This window comes from Chiloscyllium plagiosum, unplaced genomic scaffold (genome assembly GCF_037043375.1).
Source record: "Chiloscyllium plagiosum isolate Xiang-an unplaced genomic scaffold, Cpla_swu_hap1 HiC_scaffold_5, whole genome shotgun sequence".
Taxonomy (NCBI): Eukaryota; Metazoa; Chordata; class Chondrichthyes; order Orectolobiformes; family Hemiscylliidae; genus Chiloscyllium; species Chiloscyllium plagiosum.
In genome coordinates this window covers 97,522,038-97,545,241 of record NW_028270143.1, presented here as the reverse complement: position 1 = coordinate 97,545,241, position 23,204 = coordinate 97,522,038, and the positions used below count along the sequence as shown (strand labels likewise).

Here is a 23,204-nt window from a genome sequence, read left to right as displayed (position 1 = left end):
CTTGTCCATGGAAGAAGATATTCTCCATGACGTGTTGCATTCCCCTGAGATGGTATGAATCTTGTGCTTCAAAACTGGGGCAGAATCCGCGAATTGCCCAAAAATGAATCTCCTTTGTAAGCTTGCCGATAAAGGTAGAAGATGTTTGGTGAGGAAATGAGATGGAAGTCATTTGATGTTTTCAAAGAAGGAGTGCAACCAAAGTAAAACCAGATTTATATTTCGTTACAAAGTTTCATTTTGAGTGAATCTATTTATTTAATCATGCTTAGTTGGTGGGAGGAAAGAGAGAAATTGGTTCTCCGGAGACATTAATTGGATAGGTCATTTGTTATTTTGAAGTCGCACAGTAAGACAGATAAAAATAAATGATTTGATCTCCTTCTCCTCTGGTACCATAATTTTCCTGTTAATTAATTGCATAATTTGGTGAGAACATTTTTTTAAACACCCTTCTTTTTTGCCAAGCAAGAATGATGTTTGCTACTGTCAAATAGAATTCCCTCTCTCACTTTCATGTTGTAGTACTGTTTACTAAAGACTTCAAATAGCACATTCTGATTTAGCAAAACCCACAAGACAAGATGAGCATAGCTTTGCGGTCTTTTGAAAATGGTTGATTTTGAGTGTTTAACTCGAAATGATTAAAAACAACTCGGTACAGTTCAAGATTTCCTTTTGTTCATTGTTTTTAAAATTCATGGTGTTTGACTTTCTCTTTTATATATAAGAAAGTAGCAACTTGTTGAGGTGAAGTGCAACCACAGATAATTTGTAAAATTAACCACAATTCTTTTCAATATATTTGTGTAATGAAAGGTGGGAGGATTATGTCAGTTTTAGGGAAGTAATGAAGTTCTGAAGCTTGACAGAAGCTTGACTGCCTGAGGCAGTCTTCTTGGGAAGCCTGAGCAGTCCCCTTAGAAAAGTAAGATCTGATTAAAACAAGCCACCATAGTTTTGCAAAAGGGATTTTCTGTTGGACAAATTCATTAGGATTATTATGAGAATATATATACGAGGTTAGGTAAAGAGGAATCTAATACAGATCTGATGTACCTCAGTTTCCAATAGGCATTTGATAAAATAAAACACCAAGGCCTCATGGAAGTGGCATAATATGCTATAATGGACAGAGAATTGGTTAAAAGATACAATGGAGGCAAACAAGGCATTTTCAAGTTTTCACTTTATGACTGGTGAAGTGCCAAAGCATCAGTGCTGATGCTTCAGCTATTTATGCTCCATGTTAATGATCTCAGTGGTGTATCTAGGTTTGTTGCTTGTCTCCCCTGAGATATAGGAGCAGAATATTAGTCTATTCAACCCATTGAGTATGCTCTGTCATTTGATCATGTCAGATGTTTCTCAATCCCATTCTCCTGCCTTCTCTCCATAACCTTTTATCCCCTAATTAATCAAGAACCTATCAATCTCTGTCTTAAATGCACTCAACGACTCAGTCTCTACAGCCTTTTGTGGCAATGCACTCCATAGATTTTACCATCCTTTGGCTCAACAAGTTCCTCCCCATCTCAGTTCTAAAGGATTATCTCTTCACTCTGAGGTTGTGCCCTCTGGTTCCAGTCTCTCTTACTAGTGGGAACACCATCTCCATGTTCGCTGTATCCAGACCTCTCAGTAGTTTGTAAATTTCAATGACATGCCCTTATTCCCAATTACTCTGCCTCTGCCGCATCTGCCCCCAGGAGGACCAGTTCCATCATAGAAAGTCCCAGATGGCCTCCTTCTTCAAAGACTGCAATTTCCCCTTCCAGGTGGTTGACGATTCCCTCCAACGCATCTCCACTTCTGGCACCTCCATCCTTGGACCCCACCCCTCCATTCACAACAAGGACAGAAACCCCCGGTTCTCAACTTGCCCTCACCAACCTCTGGGTACACCGCATCATCCTCCACCACTTCCGCCATCTACAAACAGACCCCATTACAGATATATTTCCCTCCCCACCCCTGTCTGCATTTCGGAGAGACCATTCCCTCCATGACTCCCTTGCGAGATTCACGCCCCCCCCCACAAGCCCACACCCCACCTCCGGCACCTTACCCTGCCAATGCAAGAAGCACAAAGCTTGCACCCACACCTACCCCCTCACCTCTATCCAAGGCCCAAATGATCCTTCCAATCCAACAGAAATTTGCCTGTGCATCCACCTATCATCTACTGTATCCGTTGCATCCGATGTAGTCTCCTCTACATAGGGGAGATGGGGTGCCAACTTGTGGATCATTTCAGAGAGCACCTCTGGGACACCCGCACCAAATACCCCCACCGCCCCGTGGCCGAACACTTCAACTCCCCCTCCCAGGCCATCAAGGACATGCAGGTCCTGGGCCACCTACGTCGCCAAACCCTTACTATTAGACACCTGGAGGAAGAACTCCTCATAATTCACCTTGGGATCCTCCAACCTGATGCGATTAATGTGGATTTCACCAGTTTCCTCATTTCCCTTCCTTCCACCTTATCCCAGTCCCAAGCCTCCAACTCAACATGCCTCCTTGATCTATCCATCTGCTCCATCCTCCTCTCTGACCTATCAACACCCCCCCCCCCCCCCATTTTCATCTACCTATCACAATCCCCCACTACCTTCTCCCCCAGCCCCATCCCCTCCCATTTATCTCTCAGCTTCCTGGCCCACAAGTCTCATTCCTGATGAAGGGCTTATGTCCGAAACATCAATTCTCCTGTTCCTCAGGTGCTGCCTGACCTGCTGTGCATTTACAACACCACGCTCTCTACTCTAATATCCAACATCTGCAGTCCTCACATTCTCCGAATGAGATGCACCCTGACATCTAAACTCCATTGAATTCAGACCCAGAGTCCTCAACCACTTCTCATATATGATAAGCCCGGCACCCCCGCCATCATTTTCATAAATGTCCTCTGAATCCCTTCCAAGGCAAGCACATATTTTCTTAGATTCAGGTGCAAAACTGCTCACAAAATTCCAGAAATTGTTTGATCAGAGCCTTATATAGCCTCAATAGTACATCCCTGCTTTTGTATTCTAGCCGCCTTGAAATGAATGCAAACATTGCGTGTGCCTTCCTAACTGCCAACTGAACCTGCATGTTAACCTTAAAGCAATCCTGAGCTGGGACTCATTAGGGTGTCTCTAAATAGGATTCTTTTGTGGAGAGAACACGTAGTCTGCAACAAGATACAGATGAGTTAAGTGAATAGGCCACACGATGGCAGATGGAGTTCAATGCAGTACCGTTGGCAATGATCTTTTCATCTTCACTGTCAACGGGGGTGGTACCAGGGGACTGGAGAGTGGCGAATGTTGTGCCCCTGTTCAAAAAAGGGAATAGGGATAACCCCGGGAATTACAGGCCAGTTAGTCTTACTTCGGTGGTAGGTAAAGTAATGGAAAGGGTACTGAGGGATAGGATTTATGAGTATCTGGAAAGGCACTGCTTGATTAGGGACAGCCAGCACGGATTTGTGAAGGGTAGGTCTTGCCTTACAAGTCTGATTGAATTCTTTGAGGAGGTGACCAAGCATGTGGATGAGGGTAGAGCAGTGGATGTAGTATACATGGATTTTAGTAAGGCATTTGATAAGGTTCCCCATGGTAGGCTTATGCGGAAAGTCAGGAGGCATGGGATAGAGGGAAATTTGGCCAATTGGATAGAAAACTGGCTAACCGGTCGAAGTCAGAGAGTGGTGGTAGATGGTAAATATTCAGCCTGGAGCCCAGTTACAAGTGGAGTTCTGCAGGGATCAGTTCTGGGTCCTCTGCTGTTCGTAATTTTTATTAATGACTCGGATGAGGGAGTCGAAGGGTGGGTCAGTAAATATGGACAATGTTCATAGGTCTTTGAAAGTTGCCACTCAGGTGGATAGAGCTTGTAAGAAGGCCTATGGTGTATTAGCGTTCATTAACAGAGGGATTGAATTCAAGAGTCGTGAAGTGATGTTGCAACTGTACAGGACTTTGGTTAGGCCACATTTGGAGTACTGTGTGCAGTTCTGGTCGCCTCACTTCAGGAAAGATGTGGAAGCTTTGGAGAGGTTGCAGAGAAGATTTACCAGGATGTTGCCTGGAATGGAGAATAGGTCGTACAAGGATAGGTTGAGAGTGCTAGGCCTTTTCTCGTTGGAACGGCAAAGGATGAGGGGTGACTTGATAGAGCTTTATAAGATGACCAGAGGAATAGATAGAGTAGACAGTCAGAAACTTTTTCCCCGGGTACAACAGAGTGTTACAAGGGGACATAAATTTAAGGTAAAGGGTGGAAGGTATAGGGGAGATGTCAGGGGTGGGTTCTTTACCCAGAGAGTGGTGGGGGCATGGAATGCGCTGCCTGTGGGAGTGGTAGAGTCAGAATCTTTAGTGACCTTTAAGCGGCAATTGGATAGGTACATGGATGGGTGCTTAAGCTAGGACAAATGTTCGGCATAGATTTTTTGTTGAGAAGTGTGAGGCATGTAAAGGATGTACTTGTATGAATACCACAAGTTGTTATTGTGCAAGTTCAGCAAGCAGTTGGGTTGGCAAATGGTATATTAATCTTTATTGAAAGGGAATTGGAGTGTAAGAATAAAGAAGTCCAGTTCCAGTGGTACAGAGCTTTTGTGAGAGCACATATTGAGTACTGTGTACATTTTTGGGCTTCATAATTAAGAAATGATGTATTTGCATTGAAGGGAAGATGATGGCTGAGTGGTAATGCCATAAGATTTGTAATTTAGTGGCCGAAGCTGAAGCAGACATAGAAGTAGGACTAAGCCATTCGGCCCATTGAGCCCATCCCATCGTTCAACGTGATCATGGCCGATCTTCTGTCTGAACATGATACTTTCGTCCTCTCCCCATACCCATTGACTCTTGCTTAACTATATCCAATGAATTGGTCTCCACAGCTTTCTGTGATGGAGAATTTCACTGATGCACTATCCTCTGAGTGAGTGTTTGTTCTTAACTGCTTGCACCAACTGAAGGCTTGCATTTAATAATTGATGCCCAAGGACACCATGTCTCTTTATGCATCAACCTTTCCCAATCTATCACCATCTAAATCCTACTCCACCCTCGTGTTGTTTCAACTGAAATGGACAACTTCACATTTGCCCACATTATACTGCATCTGCAATGTGTTTTCCCGCTCTCTTAACTTGTCCAAATCACCCTGAAGTACTCTGGACATCTTTCACACTCTTCAAACTCACGCCCAGTTTCATGTCATCATTCCCTGCTCAAGACTGATGTGTATTGTGAATAGCCATGCCCTTGGGACAATGTTTCAAATCTCACCACAACAGCTGGTGGAATTTAAATTGAATGAATAAATCTTCTGTTTAAAAGTTGTCGCCGTGATGGTAGCCATTAAAGACATCAATCGTCATGAAAAACCATCTGGTTCACTAATATCTGGAGGGAAGGACTGCCTTTCTTACTTGGTCTTGCCTACATTCACCTCCAGAATGCCCAATGAAATAGTCTAACTAGTTATTCAGTTCAAGTGAAATTAAGGATGTGCAACAAGTGCTGGTCTCAATAGTGACACCCACCTCACATGAAAGAGAAAGTAAGTGGTGCAGCAAATTTCAACAACTTGGTCCATAAGAATAAGAGTTCCTCTAAGATGAGAAACTTAGTAAATTGGGCCTATGTTATTTTGCAGTTGAGAAGAATGAAAATGTGATCTCATTGAAACATAAAACACTATGAAAGGTAAATGCTGAGAGCTTGTTTCCACTGATCAGGGAATCTAGAACATAGAACATTACAGCACATACAGGTCCTTCGCCCCTGATGTTGCGCCACCCTGTAAAACCAATCTGAAGTCCATCTAACTTAACTTATTCCATTCTCATCCATATGCCTATCCAATGAAGCCCATAGAAGACAGAGGGTGGTAGTAGATGGAAAGTATTCAGCCTGGAGCTTGGTGACCAGTGGTGTTCCAAGGGACCTGTTCTGGAACCTCGGCTTTTTGTGATTTTTATAAGTGACTTGGATGAGGAAGTGGAAGTGTGTGTTAGTAAGTTTGCAAATGACACAATGGTTGGTGGAGTTGTAGATAGCGTGGAGTGCTGATGTAGGTTGCAATGGGACATTGATAGGATGCAAAACTGGGCTGAAAAGTGGCAGATGGAGTTCACCCTGGAAAAGTGAAGTGATTCATTTTGGAAGGTCAAATTTAAATGCAGATTACAGGGTTAAAGGCAGGATGCTTGGCAGTGGGGAGGAATAGAGGGATCTTGGGGTCCGTAGATTCCCTCAAAGTTGCCACCCAAGTTGATGGGGTTGTTAAGAATGCGTATGGTGTCTTGGCTTTCATTAGCAGAGGGATTGAGTTTGCAATATTGTGTTTGGTTCTGCGCACCTCATTATGGCAAGGATGTGGAAGCTTTAGAGAGGGTGCTGAGGAGATTTACCAGGATGCTGTGTGGACTGGAGGGCTTGTCTTATGAAGAAAGGTTGAGAGTGCTAGGGCTTTTCTCATTGGAGCAAAGAAATATGAGAGGTGACTTGATAGAGCTGTACATGATGATGAGAGGCAGAGGTAGAGCAGATAGCCAGAATCCCATTTCCCAGGGCAGAAATGGCTGTCACGAGGGGCCATAATTTTGAGGAAAGTATAGGGGAGATGACAGAGGTAGGTTCTTTATTACAGAGTGGTGTGTGTGTGGAATGCACTGCCAGCAGTGGTAGTAGAGTCAGATACATTAGGGACATTTAAGTGACTCTTGGATGAGTACATGGATGATAGTAAAATTAAGGGTATGTAGGTTAGTTTGATCTTCGAGGAGGTCAACACAACATCAAGGGTTGAATGGCCTGTACTGTGCGTATTGTTCTATGTTCTGTCAGCCAATATTCTATTGAATGGTGGAGCAGGTTTGAGTCAACACATTTGCGTATGATGGAATGTTTTACTCAGCCATGTGATGCCGTGTTTTGCCATCCCTGCCATTATAGGGCTTAGAAAAGCTCACCTTTTGAGTTGCTAAATTTTAATAACATGTTTTAAAATTATTACATGTTCTAAAAATACTGTGGTCTGCAGATAACAGAGTTTATTCTCTTCCTTAATTCTTAAGATGTATGAGGCCTGTCTCCTCCTTGTAAAAGAAAAATGCCTCTATAGTATATCCAGTCAGTAATTGCTTTCTGATTAATCCTCTTCCTGTTGCCTCTCTCCACCCACAAACTTTCATGGTGCAAACAACCTTGTTCTGGATGCCTGGCAGTGCTGCTATTGATCTAGTGCTACTAGGAGGGAATATGGCAATAGTTTGGCTTGGGTGCTCAACTTCACTTCTGTGCCCCGCACCCCCTCACAACCTACCCACAAGCTACCCACTTATTAGCTTGCTTGTTCTTCTCTGTCTTACCCAGTGGAATGGTGTCCTGCTGCTTTTGCATAGCTCTCCTAGTAGTGCAGCTAAGATCAAAAAGAGTGGTCCAGACCTTCCTTTCATTAATACATTCATGTTATCCAGCTGAGCAAGGTAATTATGAATTCATTCAGTGAAAGAAAACGTATTTTCTTTATTTATGTGAACAAATGGGATTCAAAGTTAAAACTGGTAATATTTATTCTGATCAGCAACTTGGACATGGGATTTTATAACATCTGAAACCTGCTGCAAGAGAGGATTGAAATGTGAAATGTTTGCATCTTTTGAAGGTATTTGTAATTTTGATTGTAATGCAGCATGAAGTGAGTGCTGATCATCACATTACTACTGTGATGTTTTTTGAGTTAAATCATCGTTTCTATGAACAGGTAACTACCATATGTCTCCGACGGTGAACATGACCCAGGATGACACTGTTATTATTGAAGATGACAGACCACCTGGCAATCTTCCTCGACTACCCAACCAGCCATCTGTGGATTATCATCAAGAAATAAATTCTGTAACTTCTGGTCTGTGGGTGAAAGAACCTGATAAAGATAAAACCGATGGGTAAGTGTTTTCTCACACCACTTTTTCAAACTGTTGTTACTGATAGCTTGTGAAGATTACGTTAGAAAATGGATTAGCCATGGGAAATGCAGAGATATGTAGATGGGGGGCAGCAGATTGGGGTGGTATGTTCTTTGGAGCGTTGGTGTGAACTCAATAGGCCGCATGGCCTGCATCCATACTGTAGGGATTCTATTAAAAAAATCAAAAATTGTGCTATTTTATTAATAACTATGATAGTTTTGTTTCTTCCTATCCATTCTCTCACCCCCAATGCGTAATCCTCACTTCATTCTTGAGTTCAGTTCTTTTGTCTGTGTATACACCAAACCTGTAATGCGTTCATGAGCTAATTTGGTCCAGTGCACACCAAACTGCATGTCACTGAGCTGTTTATTGTTGAGTTGAGTGCTGTTTGATATCAGTGTCAACAACTGCTTTTATCGCTTCGAGATTGATTGGACAGCAGTTGGCTGGGTTGGATTTGTTCTGCCTGATGTGGATGGGGTGATAGACAGAAACATTGTGGGGACTATTGTGGTACTGCGGTCGTGTCCCTACTTCTGGGCATGAAGACCTGGGTTCAGGTCCTACCTGATCTGGAGAGTATCATGAGATGTCTGAACAAAATTATTAAAATACAGGAAGAAGATCTTTTATCCAAACATCCAAAAACCGAAAAGTTTCGAAATATGACGTTTTTTTCTCATTAACAAGGTTGTTTGGCGAGCAGTTAACCCAAGTTGACACCCGCTTGCTGCGTGTCACTCAGATGTGACGTGGGGGGAGGTGTGGCCAAGCACCGATAGGCCTAGGGTTTCTCTGTGAACGCCCCCAAGTCGACACCCACTCGATGCGTGTCACTCAGATGCGACATTGGGGGGACGTGGCCAAGCACATTCTTCTTTCAAAGTTTGCTCCGCTGGCAAGATTTTTAAAAATGTCACCATTAAACTCACTTATTCTGAAAACTGAATAATTCCGAATTCCGAAAAACAGCTGGTCCCGCGAATTTCGGATAAAAGATCTTCTACCTGTACCTGTAGCTGAGTAATTTTCCATAGTGCAAGCTAGATCTTAGCATTGTAATTGTACTGGAACAGCTTGGCTGGAGGTATAGCTAGATATGAAACACGATCTTCAGTTCTACTGCCAGAATTAAATCAGGACCCATAGTTTTGCAGTAACCAGATACTTCTATCATTTCTGAATATCATGTGAATTGAATGCATTGACTGAAGTCTGGCATCTGTGATGCTAGTGTGTTCGTGAGGAGGCCAAGAAAGGTCACCCATCAGCGCCTCTGGTTGGAGATGCTGACAAACGGTTCAACCTTGTCTTTTATACTGATACTTTGAGGCTACCTCATCTTCAAGAATGGAAATATTTGTGGAGCTACCTCCACCATTCATGACTGACTGGGGCACGACTGCAGAACTTAGGCCTGTCCCACTGTTGTGGGATCACTTAGCCCTGTCTACTGTCTCCTGCATACACTGGTTGGCATGGAAGTAGTCCTGGGTTTTTCCTTGTTGGTTCTCTCACCACCTGCATCAGGCTCAATCTAGCAGCTCTGTGCTTTAGGACTCAGCCAACTCTGTAGCAGTGCTGTCCAGCCCCTCTTGGTGTTGGAGATTGAAATCCCCCATCCAGACAATATTCCATGCTCTAGCTACCTTTGGTTCGCTGTCCAAGTGATAATCAACGTGGCAGAACACTGGTTCATCAATCAAGGGTGGGCGGTACATGGAAATCAACAGGCAGTTTCCCTGCCCATTTTTAACCTGATGCCTTGAGACCTTCTGCTGTTCAGAGTGAATATTGTGCATTTCCAAGGCAACTACCAGTCAATTGCATACTACTGTGCTGCCACTTCTGGTCGGTCTGTTCTGTTGGTAGGACAGGGCTTGTCCAGGAATGGTAATGTGTTGTCTGAGGCATTGTCATTTACATAAAATCATACTTGATCGACAATGTTACATGACTGGCCTATGGAACAATTCTCCCAGTTTTGGTGCAAGCCTGCAGATGAGACTTTGCAAGGGCTTTTGGGCTGCATGTGTTGTTGCTATTTCTGGTGCCATGGTCAATGCCGAGTCACCCAAACGTTTCATTTCTTTCATCAGGATTCTATTGGAATGACATCCATTTAGTTTTCCAGATAATTAGATTTCCAGTTGAAATGTATATCGTGAAATGTCTCAGCATGGATAAATAAATCTCCCTTTGGATATCTCCTTGAACAATAATCTAATCTAATCTATTCTAATATGTCAGATAGTTCAACAAGCAATGTTATTTTTTTCCAAATTCTAAATATCTCTCCTTTGCCAAATGAAGACCCAGCTGGTGGTTACAACAAAACATATTGATGCACTGCTGTAGTACTGTAGCACACTGGATAGGTACCTCCTGTGCTGACTTGTTCATTTGTTGCACTCGAAACCAGCAGGCAAGGGATAACCTGCATCAGGGTTAGCACTTAGATGCTTTCAACACTTCACTTTCTTAAACCACAAGTAGATGTACATGTAAGAGCTAGAATAAATTGGACAAGGGAATGAATTGAAGATAAGTTGAAGAAAATCAGGACTACCTAGAATGCTTATTCGGAGCCTGAACAATACCATCAGCTCCTGAAATCATTAATTTTGTTGCATCAATAATAATTTCATAAGCCATGGCAAAGTATGCCTTTTGGATCTAATACATTTGAATAATTCAAAGCCCTGGAGTTCAGACAAAGCTTCATTGATTAGTAATTCAAATCAAAAAATGGCACATTTACTTTTTGATGCTTGTGTAATCATTTTTATTTTAATGTTACAAGCATTATTTGGTGTCTAGAATGGCCATTTGATCTGACCGGGTAGTATTTGTACAATGGATGGTAGAATGTTAATGTGATTGCTGAAATGTTGCATGCATAATGCACAAACTGTATCTTCAATTAATGAAGGTTAAAAGATGAAAGTCTTCAGAGGGTTTAGACTTATTTACATTTCTCAAGAACCTGCTGTGTAATATAGTAAAGAAACCTTTATTTTCCTTGAGTTAAAAATGCTTGGTCGTAAGCTTAAGTGTGTCAGTACCAACAGATCTCATTATAAGGCACTATGCTTGTATTGTTGGCTTGGAAATGATTTTTGAAACACTTCAGCTCTGCTGCATTCACAGAGGCATGTCACCTCACTAAAGAATAAATAAGCTTCACATCCTAAAGCTTGACAACTTAGATGGTGTTTTGAGCACAACCTCAATTTGTATAAGTCCCAGTATGAAACAAGTATTACTGGTATAGTACACTCTTACAAGTATTGTTGCAAAAATATAGAGAGCATGAAGAGATGATCATCAAGTGCTGTAGTGGTTTTCTTGGAGTGTGAATTAATCAGCAATTGTTAACACATTCAGTTTTGTTCTTTGTATTCATATTCACAAATCTTCTTGATGAAACTTGTTGGTGTTCTTGTAGACTTTTTTCTTACTGTTATAAACTTTAACAAAATAAATTGATTGGTAGTTTTCTGTCTCCCTTTTCTTTTGAAGACACTGATTCTTGCAACAGTCCTGTGGTGTCTCTTTTCGCCAATCATTGAGCATACTGAAACAAATGTATGGTTTGTCGAAGCTTTTAATCTTGCACTATCAGGACAATTTGCAAGAATATCAAAATAATGGGGATCAACATGTTGCCATCTCATGAAAAGAGCATACTGATTGGTTGGCAAGTAGATGATTGCTAGGGGTGCTGCTGTGAAGAATATACCATTTAGGTGCTGACTGGCCGTTAATTACAAAGCTTTGTTAAATTACAAAGCTTTGTTAAGTTTAAGCCTGGTAGGTGAACTCTGTTCAGTTGCCCTATGGAATGAACCAGAAAATGGCTGTTGCCTCTTTTGCACAGTTGAAATCAGATTTGAGTGTGTCATTTGGCAAAGAAAATGCTGTGTTATACAGCATCCAATAAATGCAGGTACACCAGACAATGAGCCCAACTGACAATCTTAAGTTGGTTGATAAATTAGTTGTCAGTTTCACGTTGCACGTCAGTTTCAGGAACAGGAGAAAGTGAGGTCTGCAGATGCTGGAGCTCAAAGTTGAAACTTTATTGCTGGAACAGCACAGCAGGTCAGGCAGCATCCAGGGAACAGGAGATTCGACGTTTCGAGCACAGACCCTTCTTCAGGAATTCCTGAAGAAGGGCCTGTGCCCGAAACGTCGAATCTCCTGTTCCCTGGATGCTGCCTGACCTGCTGTGCTGTTCCAGCAATAAAGTTTCAACCAGTTTCAGGTACAACACAAGTGATGGTTGTCACTGACAATCCAATCAAAAGATGATTTGCTAACATGTAAAAACCACTGTCCCATTAACAGGCAAGCTACCAACTTTATCCAACAAGCCTGTGCTCGCAACCTCAGAACAGTGCCCAATTTTAGATATGATTCTGCAAATAGACATTTGTAAAAAGTGTGCATTGGTAACAATTCAAGATTTTCAGTCAAGCTCTTAGTATGCACAGGATCCCTGTTCTTTGCAGATACGAAGAACATGTGTGATCAGCATTGTTAGTCTTCTACATTTTAACAAACAGCCCATCATGTCTGCACCAGCTGTCTGGATGAACATAATGCATTAGCGTCCTTCCCTAATAAAAAAAAACTTACTTCTGTTATAACTGACAGAAGTAAAATATGTGACAGCAATTTTCTGCTTCATTTCCCAGGGCAATGCTATGACCAATAGAATCAATTTAAACAAAATTTAGCAGTTAACTGTCAGTCATCACTTAATTGGTGCATTCTCTGAAGCAACATCGCTGATAGGGAAACAAATCAACAAGTTCTTCTCAAACAGTGTAAAGGTGTTACCCATTGTATTCAAGTAAATTGCACTCCTGACTTGTGCCTTGTAGATGGGTAGGCTTTGGAGATTCCCTGTGACCTGCTCTTGTAGCCACTGTATTTATATGGCACATTGAGTTTCTGGTCAAAGGTAACCTCCAGGATATTGACAATGGGGGATTCAGTGATGGTAATGCCATTGAATGTCAGTGAGTTAATTGACTCTTATTGGAGGTGATCATTGTCTGGTATTGAGTTTCATAGATTTATTCTGAAACTATCTTGTGTGATCTGTTTCAGAAAGTAAATGCTTAAAAAAAATCATACTGGCTTTTTGTCTTCTAAGCATGTATGAGCATGATTCCTTAGCAAACTTGCCCTTTTGATCTATGGGAGATATGGTATTGGTCATCTGTAATGTTAACCATACTATAGCAGCAAAAAGTATTGGAAGGATAATTAAAATGCTTAATTAATAACTAAATTTTTTCCCCCTCTTCCAAATTCGAACAACCAAGATTCCTGTACCTGATTAATATCCAGTACTTGCTGTTGAAAGTTGCATGTACACACCTGGATTGATTGATTGATGTGCTTTTATTATACCTTCCACAGTGAGGTAGCCTACCAGCGAACTAAATGCCTTCAGAATATAAAACGTGGACTGCAGCAGTTTGAGAAGGGAGCTCACTACCTCTTCTGAAGGGTATCTAGGGATAGGCAATAGATGCTGTATCAGCCAGGGACAGCCACCTCCCTTGAGTAAATAAAACAAAATACAAGAGATAGTTGATGGAATAATGGCTAAGATCTATATTTATTCTAATGTGTGCAACTGTTAAGAACTAGTTTATAACCAAATTCATTGGTTAGCTTATTCTATTGCAATCTTTCCTAGGTCACTATTGCTATTGACAGTAAATGCTCAGAATAAATCCTATGCTCAACAGCAGACTAACTGCTGATCACTTGATGAATTTGCTACCAAAGCTTGAGAGGTTTCTGCTGTGCTGCTCATGAAGCAATGGCTGCAAATCCTGTCTCGTCCACTTAAGGATGAATCTGTTTAGTGCATATTATTGAAAGCAAATTTTCTATTACATGTCTGTTATGTTTAGCATGAAACCATAATCATTTTCATTTTTATATTTTTCCATCCTCAGCTCACAGTATCATTCAACAGGCAAGCATTGTCTGCTTTACCAATCTATAATTCTTAGGAGTAAATGTAATAAATGGATATTTTGGTGCATTTATCTACCTACTTACTTTTAATACAATGTTTTATGCATTAAAACTGTAACTAGTATTTTGCCTGGAAACAACCATTCTTTCCAAGACTGAAGTAAGGAGCTGGGGATCTGAAAACGAACGAAATTGCTGGTAAAACTCAGGTCTGGCAGCATTGATGGAGAGAAGGACAGAATCAATAGTTGGAGTTAGTGACCCCACATCAGAACTGAAATTTCTGATGAAGAGTCATTGAACTCGAAGCGTTGATTCTTCTCTCTACAGATGCTGCCAGACCTGCTGAGTTTCTCCAGAAATTTATGTTATTCTTTAGGAGTCTCCCTTCACAACAAGGGATGTTCTGTTCTTGTGATGAAGGGAATGATGACTGGATAAAACATCTGCTGTTTCTTGCGGTGCTGGGATGTGAATTTATGATATCAATTGAATGTGGAGAATTTTGCACAATTTTCAATCAGTTGCTGATGCAAACATAAAGTCCTCCCTCCTCCACATTGCATTTGCAATCAGCCAAATTATCTGTCTTCTCACCTAATTTTATTTGTTGATGAAAAATTCTGTATAAAGTCTTGCTGATCGTTCGTGAAAGGAATTCTCTGGAGTATCATTCCAGCTCCAGTGTTAAAGGCAGTGTTAAAACAACCTTCCCAATGCAGTGTCAGGGCAATGTTTGGCCAAGTTTGACTGGCGTCAAAGAGCTCTGACAAAGTTGAAGAGTAAGGGAGGACTATCCCTGTGTTTGAGCAATACTGGAGACAAGTTTGCAGAAGCTCCTCAAGGCAGTGTCCTCAGTCCAACTATCTTCATCTGCTTTATCAATGATATCTGACCATCAGAAAGTCAGAAATTAGGATGTTTCATGATGTTTCACAGTGTTCAGTACCTTCATAACTCAGATCCTGAAGCAGTCCATGTCTATCGCAAGATCTGGATAATTGGGCTTAGACTGATATGTGGCAAGAAACATTCAAGCTGTACAAGTGCCGAGGAATGACCATTTGCCCTTGATGTTCAATAGCATGACTAATGTTGAATTAGCCAAACTAAACATTCTGTGGGTTACCATTAAGGAGAAACTGAACTGGACTAGTTAAATAAATGTTGTGGCCACAAGTACAAGTCCGAGGCTGGGAAATAATATGATGAATAACTCCCCATCTGATTCCCCAAAACCTTTCGAGCATTTACAGTGCACAGCTTAGGGGTGTGATGGAGCACTCCCCATTTGCGTGTATGAGTGCAGCACCAACACTGAAGAAAATGAACACAATTCAGGACAAGTGTAGGAAGAAATGACTGGAATCTATACTGAAGGCAACAAATTTTGGAGATCACAGCGGGTCGGATAGCATCCATGGAGGGAGAGCAAGCTAACATTTTGAGTCTAGATGACCCTTCATCAGAGCTGAAGTAAAGTGTGGAGTGGGCAGCATTTATGCTGTAGTTTGGGGAGGGAGGTTGTGGTCGCTTGGGATAGTGGGAGTAGGGTGCTGGTGAAGAAATATTGATAGTTCAGTTTAAGTGATCTGAATGTGAGAATGGCAGAACAATGGTGTGTCTCTTGCCAGACTTGAAAGGACAGGAAGTGGGATGGGGGGAGGAGAGGACATGATAATAAGTTGGAAGAAAGGAAAGAAATGGTTTACAATTTAAAGGTGTTGAACTCAATATTAAGTCCAGAGGGCTGTAAAGTGTCTAGTCAGAAAATGAGATGTTGTTCCTCCAGTTTGCACTGTGATTCATTGGAACACTACATCATGCCAAGGACAGCGTTGTGTGCATGCCAGCAGGGTGCTGTGCTAAAATGACTGGCTAAAGGATGGTCAAGGTCCCACTTGCATACAGACTTAAGCTGAACTGTTACAATCTTTTCTTCACTGGCACCTTGCTCCCATTACCCCCAAAACTAGAGCATAAGTGCTGACCCCTCCACACTTTACTTCAGCTCTAATGAAGAGTCATCTAGACTCGACATTAGAGCTGAAAATGTGTTGCTGGAAAAGCGCAGCAGGTCAGGCAGCATCCAAGGAGCAGGAGAATCTACGTTTCGGGCATGATCCCTTCTTCAGGAATGAGGAAAATGTGTCCAGCAGGCTAAGATAAAAGGTAGGGAGGAGGGACTTGGGGGAGGGGCGTTGGAAATCCGATAGGTGGAAGGAGGTCAAGGTGAGGGTGATTGGCCGAAGTCGGGGTGGCGGCGGAGAGGTCAGGAAGAAGATTGCAGGTTAGGAAGGCGGTGCTGAGTTTGAGGGCTTTGACTGAGACAAGGTGGGGGAAGGGGAAATGAGGAAACTGGAGAAATCTGAGTTCAACCCTTGTGGTTGGAGGGTTCCTAGGCAGAAGATGAGGCGCTCTTCCTCCAACCGTCGTGTTGCTATGGTCTGGCGATGGAGGATTCCAAGGACCTGCATGTCCTTGGTGGAGTGGGAGGGGGAGTTGAAGTGTTGAGCCACGGGGTGGTTGGGTTGGTTGGTGCAGGTGTCTCAGAGGTGTTCTCTGAAACGTTCCGCAAGTAGGCGGCCTGTCTCGCCAATAAAGAGGAGGCCACATCGGGTGCAGCGGATGCAATAAATGATGTGTGTGGAGGCACAGGTGAATTTGTGGTGGATATGAAAGGATCCCTTGGGGCCTTGGAGGGAAGTAAGGGGGGAGGTGTGGGCACAAGTTTTGCATTTCTTGCAGTTGCAGGGGAAGGTGCCGGAAGTGGAGGTTGGGTTGGTGGGGGGTGTGGACCTGACGAGGGAGTCACGGAGGGAGTGGTCTTTTCGGAACGCTGATGGAGGAGGGGAGGGAAATATATCCCTGGTGGTGGGGTCCATTTGGAGGTGGCGGAAATGACAGCGGATGATATGCTGTAAATGGAGGTTGGTGGGGTGGTAGGTGAGGACCAGTGGGGTTCTGTCCTGGTGGTGATTGAAGGGGCGGGGCTCAAGGGCGGAAGAGCGGGAAGTGGAGGAGATGTGGTGGAGGACATCGTCGGTCATGTCTGGGGGGAAATTGCGGTCTTTGAAGAAGGAGGCCATCTAGGTTGTTCGGTATTGGAACTGGTCCTCCTGGGAGCAGATGCGGCGGAGATGAAGGAATTGGGAATATGGGATGGCGTTTTTACAGGGGGCAGGGTGGGAGGAGGTGTAGTCTCGGTAGCTGTGGGAGTCGGTCAGTTTATAGTAAATGGCCGTGTTGATTCGGTCGCCCGAGATAGAAATGGAAAGGTCTAGGCAGGGGAGGGAGGAATCTGAGATGGTCCAGGTGAATTTGAGGTCGGGGTGGAAGGTGTTGGTAAAGTGGATGAACTGTTCAACCTCCTAGACTCGACATTACCTTGCTCTCTTTTTATGGATGTTGTCTGACCTCCCTGTGATTACCAGCATTTGTTGTCTTTAGTACAATTCAGGACCAAGTAGCCCATTAGATTGAAATGCCATCCACAATGTTAAATATACACTGCCTTCACCAGTGGTGTACAGTGTATGCAGCTTGAAGCGTTTGCAAAATGCATTTCATCAGTTCAAGAAGCCTCGCTCAGTAGTGTCTTCCAAAATAATAACCTCTACCATATTAAAGAACAAGCCAATGCAAGCACCATCACCTGTAAATTTGGAACGATATCAATACCCAGCCATCTTCAACTATTTCATTAATCTCATCTATCCATCATAAGGATAGAAATAGGGATGTTCATTGATGATTGCAAAATATGCAATAACATTCGTGACATGTCAGATACTGAAGTTGTCTGTGTTTATATGCAGTATGACCTCGAAAAGATCGAGGTTTGGGTTTAAAGTGGCAAATAAGATTCATGCCATACAAGTCTCCAGCAAGAGAAATCCGTTGACATTCAATTGCATTATCATCACTAAATCCTCCGCTATCGGGTGCTATTATTGACCAGAAAATGAATTGGACCAGCCTTATAAACACTATGGCCACAGCAGCAGCTCAGAGGCTAGGAATTCTGCTGCAAGTAATTTGTCTCCTGTTTTCCAATGTCTGTCCTCCATTTTAAGATATCAATTCAGGAATATGTTTGGATGAGAGTAACACTTAATAACATCCAGATCAAGGCAGCGCACTCGACTGAAACCCCATTCCCCAGTTCCATCATTCATTCCCTTCACCACCAATGCACAGTAGCACTCAAGGGGAGGTGATGGTGTAATCTTAATGTCACTGGTATAGTAATCTAGAATCTTAATCATTCGAATCCCACAGAGCAGTTGATGATATTTGAATTCAGTAATTACCTGGATTAAAAAAAAAAGTAGCCCCATGGTGACCATGATATCATTGTCAATTGTCATTAAAAACCCATCTCGTTCACACATGTCCTTTGGGGAAGGAGATTTGCCATTCTTGCTCAATCTGCCCTTCATGTGACTCCAGCAAAGTGGTTGACTTGTAATTGCCCTCTGGGCAATTAAGGATGCAATAAGTACTGGCCCAGCCAATGACACCCAGATCTCATGTGCAACTTCAAGTGCGTCTTCTAAACCCATGATTGTTGCCGCCTAGAAGGACAATGGGAGGAGTTGCGTGGAGCCATCATTACCTACAAGTTCCCTTCCAGGCCACACAGCATCCTGATGCGGAACACTCTCTCCATTGTTTCACTGTCGCTGAGTCAAAGTCTTAGACTTCGCTTCATAGCAACATTGTGAAGGGCCTCTTACACAACAAGACAACAGCTCACTATTGCCCTCTGCACAGCAATTAAGAATAGGAAATAAATATTGACCCAGCCAATGATGTCCACATCCCATGAATACATTTTTTAAAAGTTCTTTTACTTCCATTGGGTCAAAATCCTGGAACAGCTGGAAATGTGTTGCTGGAAAAGCGCAGCAGGTCAGGCAGCGTCCAGGGAACAGGAGAATCGACGTTTCGGGCATAAGCCCTTCTTCAGGAATGGGGCCCCATTCCTGAAGAAGGGCTTATGCCCGAAACGTCGATTCTCCTGTTCCCTGGATGCTGCCTGACCTGCTGCGATTTTCCAGCAACACATTTCCAGCCCTGATCTCCAGCATCTGCAGACCTCACTTTCTCCTCAAAATCCTGGAACAACCAATTTGACAGCAGCAATTCAAGAAGGTGACGACCAGAAACTTTCCAAGGACCATTAGAGATGGTCTAACAAAGCTTAAGTTCCGAGAATAAATTGCGGGCATCTATCTAAGACAATCATTGTTTCCCTTCTATTAATGCTTCTCTCAATGGTGCAGCTCTCCCCCTACAACTCTTCCTTCCACAGCAAACAAGAATAGGCAAAAACTGAGTTTTCAGTTCACGCTTGTCGATGTGGTGCACAAATGTAGCAGCTTTTGCTGAATGTTATTGAATGTTTGTTTTGTGGTGATTCGATGCAAGTTTTATATTTTAGCAGAATTTCTTGTTAAAGAAGGTCAGCATCACATTAAACCTGCATTGTATTTTACAAGACAACTTCATTTAACGTGCAGTGACAGGATATTCTGTGATTGACATCCCAAGTAATCACACACGAGTTCAAACGCAGCAAGCCACTTGTCCTGCCAAGAGTGAAAATGACATTTTCAGCACGTGTGTGTGTGGTTTAAGGACAGGAGTTTGTCTATTAAATCTGGTTCAGTCAAAGTGTAGATTTTGATAAGCAGCAATTCATACCTCGTGTCTTTCTTGATCAATGTATTGAGCAAATACAATATAAAAGCATGCAACTTCTTTTGGAACCTTTCCTCAATCAGACAACGCCACTCAAAACAATTACCTTCCTATACTTGCTGTCGAGAGTTACCATTTTCATTTTTTGTTTATAGTCTCTTTCTGATAAATCACAAATTGTGCTTTTCTGTTTTTCTAGTGTTTTAAGTCCAGATGTCGATCCTGCCGTTGCCTTCCAGCGAGAGGGATTCGGACGTCAGAGCATGTCTGAAAAACGTACCAAACAGTTTGGAGATGCCACTCAACTGGATTTTGTTAAAACGCGGAAATCTAAAAGCATGGACTTAGGTAGAACTCGTGTATTTTCTATCTATGTAAAGCATGAAAATCCTAACAGGGATTGAAGGAAGCTCAGTGTTTTCCATCTTCGATTTGCTTTCATTTTATAGCGTGAACATCAGATAATTTTGATGTTCCCACTGCAATCCTTTTGATCAACAGATCTTCATGCGTTAGGCCTACAAACCAGTTGATATGATTTCATAAACATGATTTCATAATTTGGAAAGATATTCCATTTTGAACATTTATGGTAGCCTAGCAAGTCTGGTTCATTTGACCTAATTTCCTTTATTGTTTCAGTTGAATTTTATATGGGCATATTTTTCTTTCTGACCAAGTCTTTTTCTCCTGTGGTTAAAAATGCAATTCCTTAATGCACAAGCAGTTTGTTATTAGTTTTGTGCTCTTGCAGTCACCAGGTAAGGTACAAATGGGTTTTTTTGCTGCTTCTGAATTCTACAAGTCAATCATTGTTCAGGTGTTGAACCATTGCCTCACATGTCAAATGTCTCACCCTGCCTTAACCTATTTATTCTCTTCAGTAAATTAGAGAGCAGTTTGGATCAGGAACATTCACTGTCTAACATAGGACTTTAATGTTTCTGGAAAGGGAGTCAAAAGCTTTCTGTCTTGCACTCATCGGAACAAACAGATCGTCAAATTACAGGTGGTCAGAACAGTTTACATCAGAGAAGAAAAGGCTGTTGATTTTTGGCAAACCAACTCCATCTGGCTGAGGGCATTGCCACAAAAAATCAACAGTGACATAAAGGCTCTGCAGCTCTCAGGCAATTCAAAAAAGATGCACAGCGTGAGCAGATTCCTTTTTATTTGTAGATCATGGGTCCCAACCTTTGTGTACATTTTATTTCTAGCATGCTTTATTGGGCTGTTCTGAACTCAATTGATTATATCAATTTGGTGGTTGGTGTAGTTACGATCGCACTAGGAATGTTTTGGAGGTGCCGGTGTTGGACTAGGGTGTACAAAGTTAAAAATTACACAAAACCGGGTAATAGTCCAACAGATTTATTTGGAAGCACTAGCTTTTGGAGCGCTGCTCCTTCATCAGGTGGTTACTAGGAATTGTTCACTAAGTGCTGTTCAAACATGGAATCATATGTAACAAGGGATGGTTTGTTTCAGGCTTTGCAAACACTGCCTGGTTGACAATAGTAGGGACTCTATTTGTTTTGAGCAGTCAGAGGAGTAGGTTGTTGAATTTGATCAGGCAATTGCTGAGGCTGATGTCTTCTGTACTTGCCATTACACTGCAACTACAATTCATATTTGACATTGCTCAGTTGGTGGCAGACAGATCATTATTTTTGACCAGGGTTGTCTAACAGCATTATGTTTCAATTTTATTCTCTCGCGAAGGTTAGGGCAAATGAGCAAATTTTAGGAAGGTAAGGTTTGGCAGAGCATTAGACATAAATTTTAAAATCAATGTTGAGGTATGAGAAAAAGCATGAACATGTTACTGAGCAAAAACATATGTCAAAGAAATAATATGATTATTTTTAACAGATGAGTAATTAATAAAATAGACCATTGAAAGTTTCACATAGCAGAGCTGATGTTTTGAAAACAAACTCAGCTGTGCTTTTGCTGGGAATATGGTTGGTGTGGACTAGTTGAACGGAAGGGTCTGTTTCTATCCTGTATGACTATGACTTAGCTTTGTGTAGATTATTGACTGACGAGCTCTATGTCCTTCTGTTGCTCAGAGGAATGGATTTACATACCTTTGCTGGGTGTGTTTTTGGTGAGGGGAAGAGGGCATGTAAAACAGACTGGATGCCAAAATTGACAGCCTACCACTACTTATCAAATAAAAGTTAACTGACCTAGGTAAAAGCTTCACTGCTTCTTATATCTGTCATTATATAGTTAACATGGGCAGTCAGGTGGTCGTGGGCTGACCATTTTATTCGAAAGATTTTCCAAAAAGAAGAAACTTGGGGTACCACAGATGCTGTTTTCTCTCCCCCTCTCTGGAGGAAGGCCAATTTTGATGGTATTAGGCAAGAACTTTCAAAAGTTGATTTGGGGTGTTTGCAGGTAAAGGGATGGCTGGAAAATGGGAAGTCTTCAGAAATGAGATATCAGTAGTCCAGAGATGGTATGTTCCTGTTAGGGTGAAAGGAAGGGCTGGTTGGTGTACAGAATGCTGGATGACTGGAGAAATTAAGGTTTCAATCAAGAAAAAGAAGGAAACATCTGACAGGTATAGACAGTAGAGATCGAGTGAACCCTTAGAAGAGTATAAAGGCAGTAGGAGTATATGTAAGAGGGAAATCAGGAGGGCCAAAAGGGGACATGAGATAGCTTTGGTAAATAGGGTTAAGAACAATCCAAAAGGATTTAATCAATACATTAAGGACAAAAGGGTAACTAGGGAGAGAATAGAGAGAAAGATCACTAAGGCAGCACATGTGTGGAACCGCAGGAGATGGGGGAGGTACTGAACAAGTATTTTGCATCAGTGTTTACCATGGAGAAGGACATGAAAGATATCGAATGTGGGGAAATAGATGGTGACATCTTGAAAAATGCCCATGTACAGAAGAGGTGGTGCTGGATGTCTTGAAAAGTATAAAGTGGATAAATCCTCAGGACCTGATCAGGTGTACGCAAGAATGCAATGGGAAGCTGCGAAAGTGATTGCTGGGCCCCTTGCTGAGATATTTGTTGGATTGATAGTCACAGGTGAAGTGCCAGAAGACTGGAGGTTGGCTAACGTGGTGCCGCTGTTTAAGAAAGGTGGTAAGGAAAGGCCAGGAAATGATAGACCGGTGACCCTGACATCACTGGTGAGCAAGTTGTTGGAGAAAATCCTGAGCGACAGGGTTTACAGGTATTTGGAAAGGCAAGGACTGATTTGGAATAGTTAACATGGCCATGTGCATGAGAAATCATGTCTTACTAACTTAATTGAGCTTTTTGAAGAAGTAATAAAGAGGATTGATGAGAACAGACTGGTGGATATGATCTGTATGGACTTCAGGAAGGCATTCAACATGGTAAACTGGTTAGCAAGGTTATATCGTGGAATATAGGGAGAACTAGCCATTTGGATACAGAACTGGCTCGAAGGTAGAAGACAAAGGGTGGTGGTAGAGGGTTGCTTTTCAGACTGGAGGCCTGTGACCAGTGATATACCATA

At 42.3% G+C, this 23,204-nt stretch overlaps 1 protein-coding gene across 5 annotated transcripts in view; it reads left to right on the top strand.

The window, feature by feature from the left end:
• The window catches only part of pard3aa (par-3 family cell polarity regulator alpha, a), an 858,224-nt gene that overhangs the window by 613,100 nt on the left and 221,920 nt on the right, over positions 1-23,204 (top strand). For all 5 annotated transcript variants that reach the window (XM_043690628.2, XM_043690626.2, XM_043690630.2 and 2 more), the window contains exons 16-17: positions 7,774-7,957; positions 19,893-20,041. In XM_043690628.2, the coding sequence (XP_043546563.2) occupies positions 7,774-7,957; positions 19,893-20,041 (333 nt within the window). The remainder of the gene's footprint in view (positions 1-7,773; positions 7,958-19,892; positions 20,042-23,204) is intronic.